This window comes from Bos indicus x Bos taurus, chromosome 19, assembly GCF_003369695.1.
Source record: "Bos indicus x Bos taurus breed Angus x Brahman F1 hybrid chromosome 19, Bos_hybrid_MaternalHap_v2.0, whole genome shotgun sequence".
In the NCBI taxonomy this organism is placed as follows: domain Eukaryota; kingdom Metazoa; phylum Chordata; class Mammalia; order Artiodactyla; family Bovidae; genus Bos; species Bos indicus x Bos taurus.
In genome coordinates, this window is record NC_040094.1 from 19,852,237 (window position 1) to 19,864,858 (window position 12,622).

Here is a 12,622-nt window from a genome sequence, read left to right on the forward strand (position 1 = left end):
ATGTATGGCACATACGGAAAATGCAACAAATGTTACTATGTTTTTATTAATATGATATGATGTACTGTTGTACCTGTGTATCTTGCTTTTAACATCTCCTGCCCCTAAACACATACACACTTCTTCTCTCATGTTATACTCACTCTATTTAGCTCTGCCACACTGTTTGCAAATAATCTGATAATATATTTGTCTCATAAACCAGGTCATGAGCTCCAAAAGGAGAGACTCAATATTTTACTAATGTTTGTAAGCTCAGCAATCAGCAACGTTTCTTACATATAGTTTCTCAACAAAAGCTGCTGAATTGAATTTAAAACACATTATTACTTTTACTATTCATATTACAGGAAGTTTCCATTCCTTTTACCATGACTGTGTAGAACCATCTTTTGCTGGTCTGGTTAATATTGGCTTTATATGTCATATTTATCAGCAAAAATTCTATAAATTTATGCTCATAAGGAAGCTGCATTCAATGGGGATAACTTACCACAATAAAAAGAAAGTAATTTATCCATACACTTAGTTTCTCTCACTGTGCATGAAGAACCATCAATTAATTATTATGTACTAAACATTTCTAAGAAACTGATCTTTTAAACAAACACCTAACCACAAGCACTCTGGACTTGATTTCCCAAATGTCACTGAACAGCTATGGAAAAAAAACTCACATTTCTTAAATTTTATACATAGAGGAAATATCTAAATATTATCATTCCTTAATTTTTCAATGTTTAATAATAAATATTAAAATCCTGAAATTTAAACTGAATTGAGTGGTGGTTTATTATAATCTAAAATAACTACTGTCCACTTGTCTATGCTGTGCTTAGTCACTCAGCTGTGTCCAACTCTCTGCAACCCCATGTACTGCAGCCCACCAGGCACCTCTGTCCATGGGGACTCTCCAAGCGAGAACGCTGGAGTGGACTGCCATGCCCTCCTCCAGGGGAATCTTCCCAACCCAGGGATCGAACCCAGGTCTGCTGCATTGCAGGCAGAATTCTTTACCATCTGAGCCATCAGAGACATAACAGCTAAAATGATTCATTTCTCCTTAATTAAAGCTACTGAAAAGTGAGGTAAGCATTGCTTGGTTTTATCATGGTAATGGCCTAAAATCATAAATTCTGAACAATCATAATATAGCTGGAACATAGCTTTATAGTATTCATCTATATAGATACAGTTCTTTTTACATCTTTGGTGAAATAGTTGTTGAGTTTAAAGCAAATGTTAGAAAAACTAAACATAGTATTTTGAAAACTGCACTGCAGAACTGTTAGTTTTTAAAGTTAGTATAACTAAATCTCCTTCAAGGTCAAACACTAAAAAACACTGTTGACAATTCCTTAATCAATATACAAAGTAGAATAAAAATAAGTATGAATCACATACTATAAGGTTTCACATTTAAATTAGCCAGAATCCAACATTACATAAAATTAAAAAACAATTTCTGTGAAATGAATTTAGGCATTTATATTCAGTATATTCATAATACTCAGTGCTTTTTGCTTTATATTAACACATTCCTGCTTACCACAAAAACCCTCTCAATTCCTTCTGATAGTTAATTTCAGTCAACATAATGATAGCACTCTTCAAAGCTTTAAAATTACACATTAGGCATTACACATTACACATAGGCATATTCCCAGGTGTGACTACTATTGATATGTTCTCTAAGGAAGCAAAACTAAGCACTGAAAGAATAAAAGACTTTGAAATGCTATATAGTCAGTCAGTAAGGCAATAACAGAGTTGAAAACAGAATATCAGAAATGAGATTCCTGGCTCAATTTCTCCTCTCATCATAAAAGCACAATCTTCTGGTTCCATTTGCAATGAAACTTTTATACCCTGCTAAACTATCTGCTTTTAGCCCTGCAATAGATAAACAAATAACTTTTATAATACCTAACTATCTTTGAGATGAAATTCTAGAAAAATTAAATAACAGCATCCTCACATTCTCTTTAATAAAGAGAAAAAGCAAAAACTGTAGTTGAACCAAAACTTTACATTGCCAAGACTTAAGATATTCATTACTCTATTATTTGCAAAGGTTCAAAAATTATTGAACCATAAAGTATTACTATCCATTTCTCAAGGACATTTGCATTATAAAATCCATTTTGATGTTCTAGCTCAACATTATTAGCTCAATTAGTACATTCAAAATACTTATTTTTCACCCACAGTGATTAATTTCACATACATCATTCATTTAAACTTACCCTTCAGGAGTCGTTTTAATTTTGCACAATCCACATTAATATACTGTAACAGTTCTATATCATGAACATCCACATTGTCTTCTGAACAAACAGTCAATTCCTGTAACCTGAAGAGTAAAAAATCAAAAATAATTTATCAACTGAAGTTTTAGGATAGTTCAAAATTCTGAATTCAACAAATTGAATTGATTGATGGTAAACAAGCACAAATACTACATGATTTCATTTAAAATATTAGCTCAAATTGTAACCAATGCAGTATAATTTAAAATTGACATTATCATTGCATTAAACCTTCAGTTGCTAAAAAATGAAATCAATGCTATTTCTTCCTTCTCAAATTCTTCTTTCACTCACTTCAGCCTACAGATGTATAGCTAACAGTAAAATTATTCTAAGCACTTACACTAATGTTCTTCTTATCATCAGGGTGAGAAAAGCTTAGCAGTTCACATTGGGAATGAGAAGGTCCTCAAAACTGATTTACATGCTACAAATTCCACAGCTGCTGCAAGGAGCCTAAAAATATGGAATATGACTCCTTAGGAAACACAACTTAACAAATCAGCAACACCAACTTCTGAAAAGCTAACTCTTGTGGTTGTTTGTGAAAAATGGAAGGAAAGTTTAATTCCTTTTACAGTTGTTATTACCATAAGGAAGGGGCATCTGGGGAATTTATAAGGCAGATAAATCAAATAAAAAGGTATTATGGTCAAAAGAAATGAACTGGAAAACGTATCACTAAAACCTCTAAAAAGACTAGATAAACTGAACAACAACAAACAGATATTTTAACTGTACAGAAATAAAGCAAAACAAATGCTATTTACCCACTCAAGTCCAGAAATGGAAAGGAAACTGAAAACCAGAGATGGTTCTGAAGGGATGATCTGGCCAACAAAAGGGTGAGAGTTGGTTAAGTTTTTTCTCTCCTTAACCTAAGGGTGTGGGGCTAAACATTCACATGAGACTAGATACAAAGCCCTGAACCCTAAGAATGCAGGAAGTAGAACCAGGGCCTTGCATAAAACATGGCTAGAAAGAGCTATGAACTTCCTGAAAAAAAGAAAAAGACATTGAAAGGGAGACAGGGAGAAAAAAAAGGGGAGGTGGGGGGGTAGGGATTTACTAGCACAAGAAGTCTGTCTGCTCTGCCTAAGCTTTGCGTAGAGGAAAAAGTCACCCAGGGCTGTCACCTTGCAAGGATTTGAGGCCCATATTTGTACTACCCATACAATCTGGGACTGAGAAATTAACAAAAACATGGGTCCAAAACTGGGCACTTGGCAAATGCAAAACCATCATTAGGATACTCTCAGAGTCCCAGGTCACAAGAGATTCCCAAAGAAAATACACACTGCCCTAAAGATAAATCACAGTTTACAAAACACAGAGAAACAATTCACTGTGAATGAGAGTTGGCACATCCAAACAAATGAGATTATTTAACAATCTTAAAGAGAATATAAATAAGAACGTTTTAAATAATTAGACATACAAGAAGAAATATTAAACTATACAAAAGAATAATAAACTACTTTAAAAAAAAAACAGCAGACTTGTAAAAGAACCAAATAGAACTTTCAGAGTCACTGAGTCTTCTGCTTCTGGTGATATTTCAAATCAGATATAATTTGGGTCTTTAGGACCCTCCAACCATAAAACAGGCAATTCAGTGGAGAAAGCAGCTAATGGTCTACATAAAAAAGTACTATGAGCCACAGAACATGATATATACTTCAGTAGAACAAAAAAGTTATCTTAAGATCTGTTACTCATATTATTTCCTGAAAGAAAAGCAATGGCAGAAATATCAAAGAGAAACATCCATAGATAGGCAGAATGGCCAAACACAACAAATTCTCATGACACTGATTCATCTATCAATAGTTCAGTTCAGTTCAGTTCAGTCGCTCAGTCATGTCCAACTCTTTGCGACCCCATGAATCCCAGCACGCCAGGCCTCCCTGTCCATCACCAACTCCCGGAGTTCACTCAGGCTCACGTCCATCGAGTCAGTGATGCCATCCAGCCATCTCATCTTCTGTCGTCCCCTCCTCCTCCTGTCCCCAATCCCTCCCAGCATCAGAGTCTTTTCCAATGAGTCAATTCTTCTCATGAGGTGGCCATGAAGTCACCATGAGAAGTGGCCATGAGAAGTCAATACTTCTCAAAGTACAGGAGTTTCAGCTTCAGCATCATTCTCTCCAAAGATATCCCAGGGTTGATCTCCTTCAGAATGGACTGGTTGGATCTCCTTGCAGTCCAAGGAACTCTCAAGAGTCTTCTCCAACACCACAGTTCAAAAGCATCAATTCTTTGGCACTCAGCCTTCTTCACAGTCTAACTCTCACATCCATACATGACCACTGGAAAAACCATAGCCTTGACTAGACAGACCTTTGTTGGCAAAGTAATGTCTCTGCTTTTGAATATGCTATCTAGGTTGGTCATAACTTTCCTTCCAAGGAGTAAGGGTCTTTTAATTTCATGGCTGCAGGCACCATCTGCAGTGATTTTGGACCCCCAAAAATAAAGTCTGACACTGTTTCCACTGTTTCCCCATCTATTTCCCATGAAGTGATGGGACCAGATGCCATGATCTTTGTTTTCTGAAGGTTGAGCTTTAAGCCAACTTTTTCACTCTCCTCTTTCACTTTCATCAAGAGGCTTTTGAGTTCCTCTTCACTTTCTGCCATAAGGGTGGTGTCATCTGCATATCTGAGGTTATTGATATTTCTCCCGGCAATCTTGATGCCAGCTTGTGTTTCATCCAGTCCAGCATTTCTCATGATGTACTCTGCATATAAGTTAAATAAACAGGGTGACAATATACAGCCTTGACATACTCCTTTTCCTATTTGGAACCAGTCTGTTGTTCCATGTCCAGTTCTAACTGTTGTTTCCTGACCTGCATATAGGTTTCTCAAGAGGCAGGTCAGGTGGTCTGGTATTCCCATCTCTTTCAGAATTTTCCACAGTTTCTTGTGATCCACACAGTCAAAGGCTTTGGCATAGTCAATAAAGCAGAAATAGATGTTTTTCTGGAACTCTCTTGCTTTTTCCATGATCTAGCAGATGTTGGCAATTTGATCTCTGGTTCCTCTGCCTTTTCTAAAACCAGCTTGAACATCTGGAAGTTCATGGTTCACGTATTGCTGAAGCCTGGCTTGGAGAATTTTGAGCATTACTTTACTAGCGTGTGAGATGAATGCAATTGTGCAGTAGTTTGAGCATTCTTTGGCATTGCCTTTCTTTGGGATTGGAATGAAAACTGACCTTTTCCAGTCCTGTGGCCACTGCTGACTTTTCCAAACGTGCTGGCATATTGAGTGCAGCACTTTCACAGCATCATCTTTCAGGATTTGAAAGAGCTCAACTGGAATTCCATCACCTCCACTAGTTTTGTTCGTAGTGATGCTTTCTAAGGCCCACTTGACTTCACATTCCAGGATGTCTGGCTCTAGGTCAGTGATCACACCATCGTGATTATCTGGGTCATGAAGATCTTTTTTGTACAGTTCTTCTGTGTATTCTTGCCACCTCTTAATATCTTCTGCTTCTGTTAGGTCCATACCATTTCTGTCCTTTATCGAGCCCATCTTTGCATGAAATGTCCCCTCGGTATCTCTATTTTCTTGAAGAGATATCTAGTCTTTCCCATATAAAATCAATCTTCAGAAAGAACTGTCATTCCAATTTCTTGCATATTTTAAGTCACCCAATGCTATGACACTAGAGTGTCAAGGATAACTTCCATCTAAGTTAAACCATCATAATGGTCTTTTTAGGTAAGCGACCCTCTAATAAGATCAGCTCCTATTTCTGGCATAAGCTAGATTAAACAGCAAATGCAGTTGTCTGAAACATAAATTTCACAGATTCCATTTCTGAGCAGCCTGTGTCCCCTGAAAGTTAAAGAAACTGGCTTATTCTGAAGACTTATTAACTTCTATTCTGGAAAGAGTGAACTAGATTCAGGAAATACACAAAACTTGCCTATTATTACATGTGCTAATGCTGCAGAATAAAACATTTGGAGACCAGAAGATTTTTTTTTAAGTTTTCAGAGGTGGGGCATTTGCTGTGTTTTATTAAAGCAATTCATGCTTGAATAGACTAAAAACATTTTACTCTTTTCATCATTTTCTACCTTCAGTGTAAGACGATTTCAAAAAGTAAGACTGGTCTAGTATCACCTAAACAAAGAAGGGGCTTTGTTTTTTATCATTTTAATGTCTATTACCTACGTGTTTGCTACCTTGCCCTTCAACCAGTATTACTCAGAATATGAAATGTTAACTTAAGAGTTCATCAAGACATTGTTCCATTATATACACACAACTCTACATTATCAGTCATATTGTAACATTAAATAAAATTTTAATTTTCTCTGCACCAGAATTCTGACAAAAGGTTGAAGAATATTGGTGCCTAGAATCACAATTACAGAAATGCCATTTTTTAATAAAAAAACTGCAGGATTTTGAAGTTAGCTGATTCCCCCTAAAAACCATTGCACAAATTCTCAAGATATGTATATTTCTCACTCACACCTATTGCAAAACAACATGAGAATGAACTAAGCTGACTCGTGGAAATCCAATGCTCGCTCACACAACACAAATTAAAGCTGTAGGTATCATTAAGCAAGGAAGATTGCTTTTCTCTATTACGTATTAGTCTCTGATTCATTGAAGCACTAAGTGATTTATGTTATGCTTCCTACTTGGTCATAATTAAGGACCCGTTTGACTCTACTTGCATAAGAAAGGCAAATCATCTGCATGAAATTAAGTTCCAGAGAGACTTGCTACCATCAGTTACAATTCTATACTCACTTCTCCATTTGTAGCATATCACAACAAATGATCATATGTTGACTTCTAATTTTCAATAAAAGCTTCAATTATATTTATCATACAATTCTGAAGTACAGCAGTGTATATTATAAAAAAGGATTTCATCAAAACAGGCTAAAATAAGTATAGGAAAGCAGCCTAGTAAAATGGAACAGACAGACTCTGAAGGCAGTCTGACTTAGAAATTTTGGGACCTCCGTTATTGGGCACACTGCCTTGATTACTTCTTTAGTATTAGTTTGCTTACCTGTAAAATGGGGTAATTACCACCTACATTTCAGGGATACTGTAAGGATAAAATAGCATAGCACATGCTGTAAATGTTCAACAATGGGAGCTTTCACAGTTCACTCACTTAAAACAGTTCACTTTCTAGAAAATTCTACTTTGCCATTACTTTCTTGTGCTTCCCACATTGCTGGTTTGGTTTCTGGCGTTTTGTTTTTGGTAACTTAGGATCTTGTGATAAGGATCAGAGCTTTAATATCATTAGAATTCTGACTACTCATCAATTATTCTGATTTGACTAATTTAATAAAAAGGAATAACATGCTTAAAAAGCCAAACTAAAAATTCATACTTAGTATTAAAAAAAAAAAAACTTGATCAAAAATTTATACTTTCAAGCTTATAACAGTACTCACATTTAATTGTGATTAATTTGGGCTTCCCTGGTGGCTCAGATGTTAAAGAATCTACCTGCAATGCGGGAGACCCGGCTTCGATCCCTAGGTCAGGAATATCTCCTGGAGAAGGGAATGGTTACCCACTCCAGTATTCTTGCCTGAAGAATTCCATGGACAGAGGCAACAGTCCATGGGGTAGCAAAGAGTCGACACGACTAAGCAACTAACATTTTCATTTTCATATTTAATTGTACCCACCAAGATCAAAATATCACATGATAAAAATTTCAAAAAAAAATAAATGCATAAAATTTCAACAAAAGCCCACATCCTATCAACCTTTTTTTTAATGAAGACAAAATTTATATTACTTACAACATTCCTATGAAAATTTACACACTAACCTGGTAGAAATTCGACTAAAGACTGCATTGAAGTTGTTGCAGCTAAGAGAAAATAACACCCCAGAGGCAGAATTCCGAAGTTCAGCTGCATGTTGGTTTCCTTCACGACAAGTATGAAGAAAATGGCAGATTTCTGGCAGCAACTGTTTGACCAGCATCGTTTCATCTAATCTCATTGTGTCCTTTGGTTGCTAAAATAGAAACAATCACGTAATTCTAAAACTTTCTTAAACTTACGTGTAAATATTTTCTATAATGAAAAATTTCAAACATGCGTAAGAATTGAAATAGAATAATGAACACCCATATACTCATCACCTAGATTCCACAATTGTTAATATTTCATCATGTTTGCTCTATTTATCTACAGTTGGTTTAATAAAAAACGATGGCTCCATCTTTCATGTCTTAATCACAATAAAAGTCAAGATAGCCCATCAATCCCCTCAGGACCTGCATTTCTGCTTGTTCCCATATTTGTTCCCCTTAGTAAGCTCTCCCACTCCTGGGAATCCTAGTTTACTATGAGTCCTAAATAAACTTTATTCATATACACTGGTGAGCACATTTATTCATCTGTCTCAACACCCAAATTAATTCCAGGGTGGACAATCACATCTACCTTTGGGCAGACTGACCAAGACAGACAGGTATTACTTACTGCAAATAATTTTGTTTTGGTTTAACCATTTCAAAATAAATTACAAACACCATAACTTTAAATCTACCTTACTTTAGTATCACTTAAATACAAGAAAATTCTCCAACTTCAATGCAATCGTCATACTAGGAAAAGTAAAAAATTCCCTCATATCAGCTAATAGCCAATTCATATCCAAATTTCCCCACTGCCCCACTGAATGCCTTTCATAGCTGTTCGAATTTTACTCAACCAGGATCCAAAAAAGGTTTGACTGCAGCATGACTGTTACATTCCTTTAGTCTCTTTCTCCTCAAAGTATTTCCCCTCACACTCTATGTACATCATTTTTATTTTCCATAACATTGACCTTTTTAAGAAAACAGATCAGTTGCCTCATAAAATGTTCTATATTACTGATCTGATGTCTTAGTGATGTAACTTGCTCTTCTAGTTGCTACATTTTCTGTTAGGCTGGAATCTAAACCTAATGGTCTTATTAGATTCAGGTTAAACACTAAGCAAAATTCATTACAGTTCATATTACATCATATCAGGAGTACATATGCAGGTGGTCCCTCTGTAAATGATATCTTTGGTGTTAACACTAAGATCTCTACTTTGTAAAGTAAATCTACTCTACAATTAACAAAACAACCAATGAATAAGCTACCCTAAAAATATACTATTCCACACCAATATTTTACCTAATGGCTTAGTATCCTTATATGAATGACAATTTTGATAATGCCAAGCAAGATGACAACAAATTTCTGTAACTGTGCTATGTTCAAATCTGTAATTGCATTCCAAAAGCTTTCAGATGCAAATACATTGAAATACATGAAAAGTAAATAGATATCACAAAATATTTTTTAAAACTTCAAAATTTGAGTTACAATGCTCTTATTTATACACTAACCAAACCAACCAGACGTTGACACTAAGTCCAATTAATAAACAAATAAAAGGTATGTGAAGTGAAGTGGAATCTGCTCACTCTTTGCGACCCCATGGACTATACGATCCATGGAATTCTCCAGGTCAGCATACTGGAGTGGGTAGCCTTTCCCTTCTCCAGGGGATCTTCCCAATCCAGGGATAGAGCCCAGGTCTCCCACATTGCAGGTGGATTCTTGACCAGCTGAGCCACAAGGGAAGTCCATAGATACTAGAGTGGGTAGCATACCCCTTCTCCAGCAGATCTTCCCAACCCAGGAATCAAACCAAGGTCTCCTTCATTGCAGGCGGATTCTTTACCAACTGAGCTATCAGGGAAGCCCTGCTGTTGCTGCTGCTAAGTCGCTTCAGTTGTGTCCAACTCTGTGCAACCCCATAGATGGCAGCCCATCAGGCTCCACCGTCCCTGGGATTTTCCAGGCAAGAACACTGGAATGGGTTGCCATTTCCTTCTCCAATGCATGAAAGTGAAAGGTGAAAGAGAAGTCGCTCAGTCGTGTCTGACTCTTAGCGACCCCATGGACTGCAGCCTACCAGGCTCCTCTGTCCATGGGATTTTCCAGGCAAGAGTACTGGAGTGGGGTGCCATTGCCTTCTCCGCAGGGAAGCCCTAGAAGCATTCAAGTTTTGAATAATGGTCATATGCATGTGTGCGTGCGAGTGTGCTGTCGCCTCAGGATGACTCTACGACTCTATGGACTGTAGCCTGGCAGGCTCTTCTGTCCGTGGGATTCTCCAGGCAAGAATACTGGAGTGGATTGCCATGTCCTCTTCCATGGAATCTTCCCAGCCTAGGGATTGAACCCACGTCTCTTAGGTCTCCTCCATTGGCAGGCCAGTTCTTCACCACTAGAGCCACCTGGGAAACCCAATGGTCATATATACAGGAACAAAAATACTTAAGATTCTTCAGTCTACAAAATTTTACTCATAAAATTTTGGTTTTAATCATAATATTGTTAAGTATCTGTTCACTTTCATTTAGCTATTTCAACTACTAATATGATAAACATGTATTTATAGGGACCAGTTTTTAAGCCTCAACTTAATTTGATCTAAAAAGGAAAATAAATAACCAGCAAGGACCTACTTAAAAAAAAAAAAGTTAATTAAAAAAAATAAATAAAAAGGAAAATCAAGAGAGTCAATGAAGGCAATCCAGAAAAACACAACTGTTCAATAATATGAACAATACTATTTTTAATTATAAATTTAATGAAAAAATTACACATTTTCAATAGTAGAGCAAAGCAAGTTAATGTCTATTTTATGGATTATGTAAGTTATACCATGTCCACTTAGTAGAGCTTCATTTTGGCTATCTCCAAAGAGTATAACATTAAACTGGGGCCAATGATATCAGTGATCATTCTCCAAAATACATTTACCAGTACCTCTTGATTATAAATGTTAATGGAGAAAAGATGTAGAACTGAAGAGGCAATAAACCAGCATACTTCCATTCAAACATGGGTGTCAGAGATGTATTGGTAACTACAAAGTAGTAAGACCACTACAAAAAATTGATTCAAGAGAAGTTAAAAAAAAAAATAATCATGTACCTTCAAACTTTCATCATTCTGTTAAACATTTAACAGGTTTTTTGCTCTTCTACCCCGTTTTATAAATGAATGACAGCTCATCACAAATTAAGAGACAACACAAAGCTAAAACAAAATTAGCTCACCCCCAATTTAAGTAGAAAATTTATAAGCATTATCTCACAATTTAGGAATATGGGTAAGGGTCAATAAAAGAATTTAAAACACCATGCTTAGGTTTTGTGGCCTATCGTCTAAAATAGTCCTCTTCCCTAAGGATCTATCGTTGTGTGAAGTGTATGTATTGTCCAACTCCTTGTCCTACACATTCCTTAAACATTTGTGACTGTTTTCTCTCTTCTCTACGTATCAGTGCTCATATGTCAAAGTCCTTTCTTATCTAGGTTTACGATAGAGAACAACTTTAACATGTGAAAGAGAGAAGCAATTTAGAATAAAAGCAAAAGATAGGTCAAAGGAAGGGAGACTATAATCTTCTAAGAAATAAATTAACCCCAATACATATTGAAGACACAGATCTTTAAAATGTAGGTATTAAAGTATTAATATAAAATTTAATATGAATAAATGTAAAATAATTTTTAAAATAAATATAAAATTTATATATTTATATAAACTCCTACTATTTTCCAGGAAGAGTTAAAGCTGTTCAAATATAGAAACACTATGGTCTATACAACCAATCTTCTTGAAAAAATTCTAATTAAGTCATGGTTGAAAACTCTGAGATAACTATTTACAGGAAACATGAGAAACAACTGTTTTGTATTCAACTATTCCTCCACATGGTCTTCCCCGGTAGCTCAGATGGTAAAGAATCTGCCTGCAAAGCAGGAGACCAGGATTCAATCTCTGGGCTGGGAAGATCTCTTGGAGAAGGGAATGGCAACCCATTCCAGTATTCTTGCAAGGAGAATTCCATTGACAGAGGAGCCTGGTGAACTACAGTCTATGTGGTCACAAAGAGTCGGACACAACTGGGTGACTAACACACCCACATACTCCTCCACGTATCTATTTTATATGTTCATATTTACATAAAAAGTGTTTTTAAGGTAGGATCTATCAGCAATATAACAGCTTAAATTTAAGTTCTCTTTATCATAAATTTTTAAAGTAAAATATTAAAATCAGATTCATACAGGGGAAAATAAGATTCTCATGGTTTTTAACATCACATTTTTTGACAGCCAAGCAATGCCACAGGCCTAACCACTGGAGAAATTAATTAAATGAAATAGTGACTTTTCTATAAAATCTTTTCTAAACAACCTGAGAGATATGACTCCAACTTAACTTTATAAATATAAAATTTGTTA

At 35.9% G+C, this 12,622-nt stretch overlaps 1 protein-coding gene across 8 annotated transcripts in view; it reads right to left on the minus strand.

Annotated features, from left to right (window-relative positions):
* Window positions 1-12,622, minus strand: part of NF1 (neurofibromin 1) — a 257,570-nt gene that overhangs the window by 186,112 nt on the left and 58,836 nt on the right. For 7 of the 8 annotated variants that reach the window (XM_027516769.1, XM_027516770.1, XM_027516763.1 and 4 more), the window contains exons 4-5: window positions 8,142-8,332; window positions 2,247-2,353 (exon numbers count right to left, since the gene is read on the minus strand). In XM_027516769.1, coding sequence (XP_027372570.1) covers window positions 2,247-2,353; window positions 8,142-8,332 — 298 coding nt within the window. Of the gene's footprint in view, window positions 1-2,246; window positions 2,354-2,652; window positions 2,757-8,141; window positions 8,333-12,622 lie in introns of those variants that run through there. The other variant, XM_027516771.1, reaches the window with a different exon arrangement.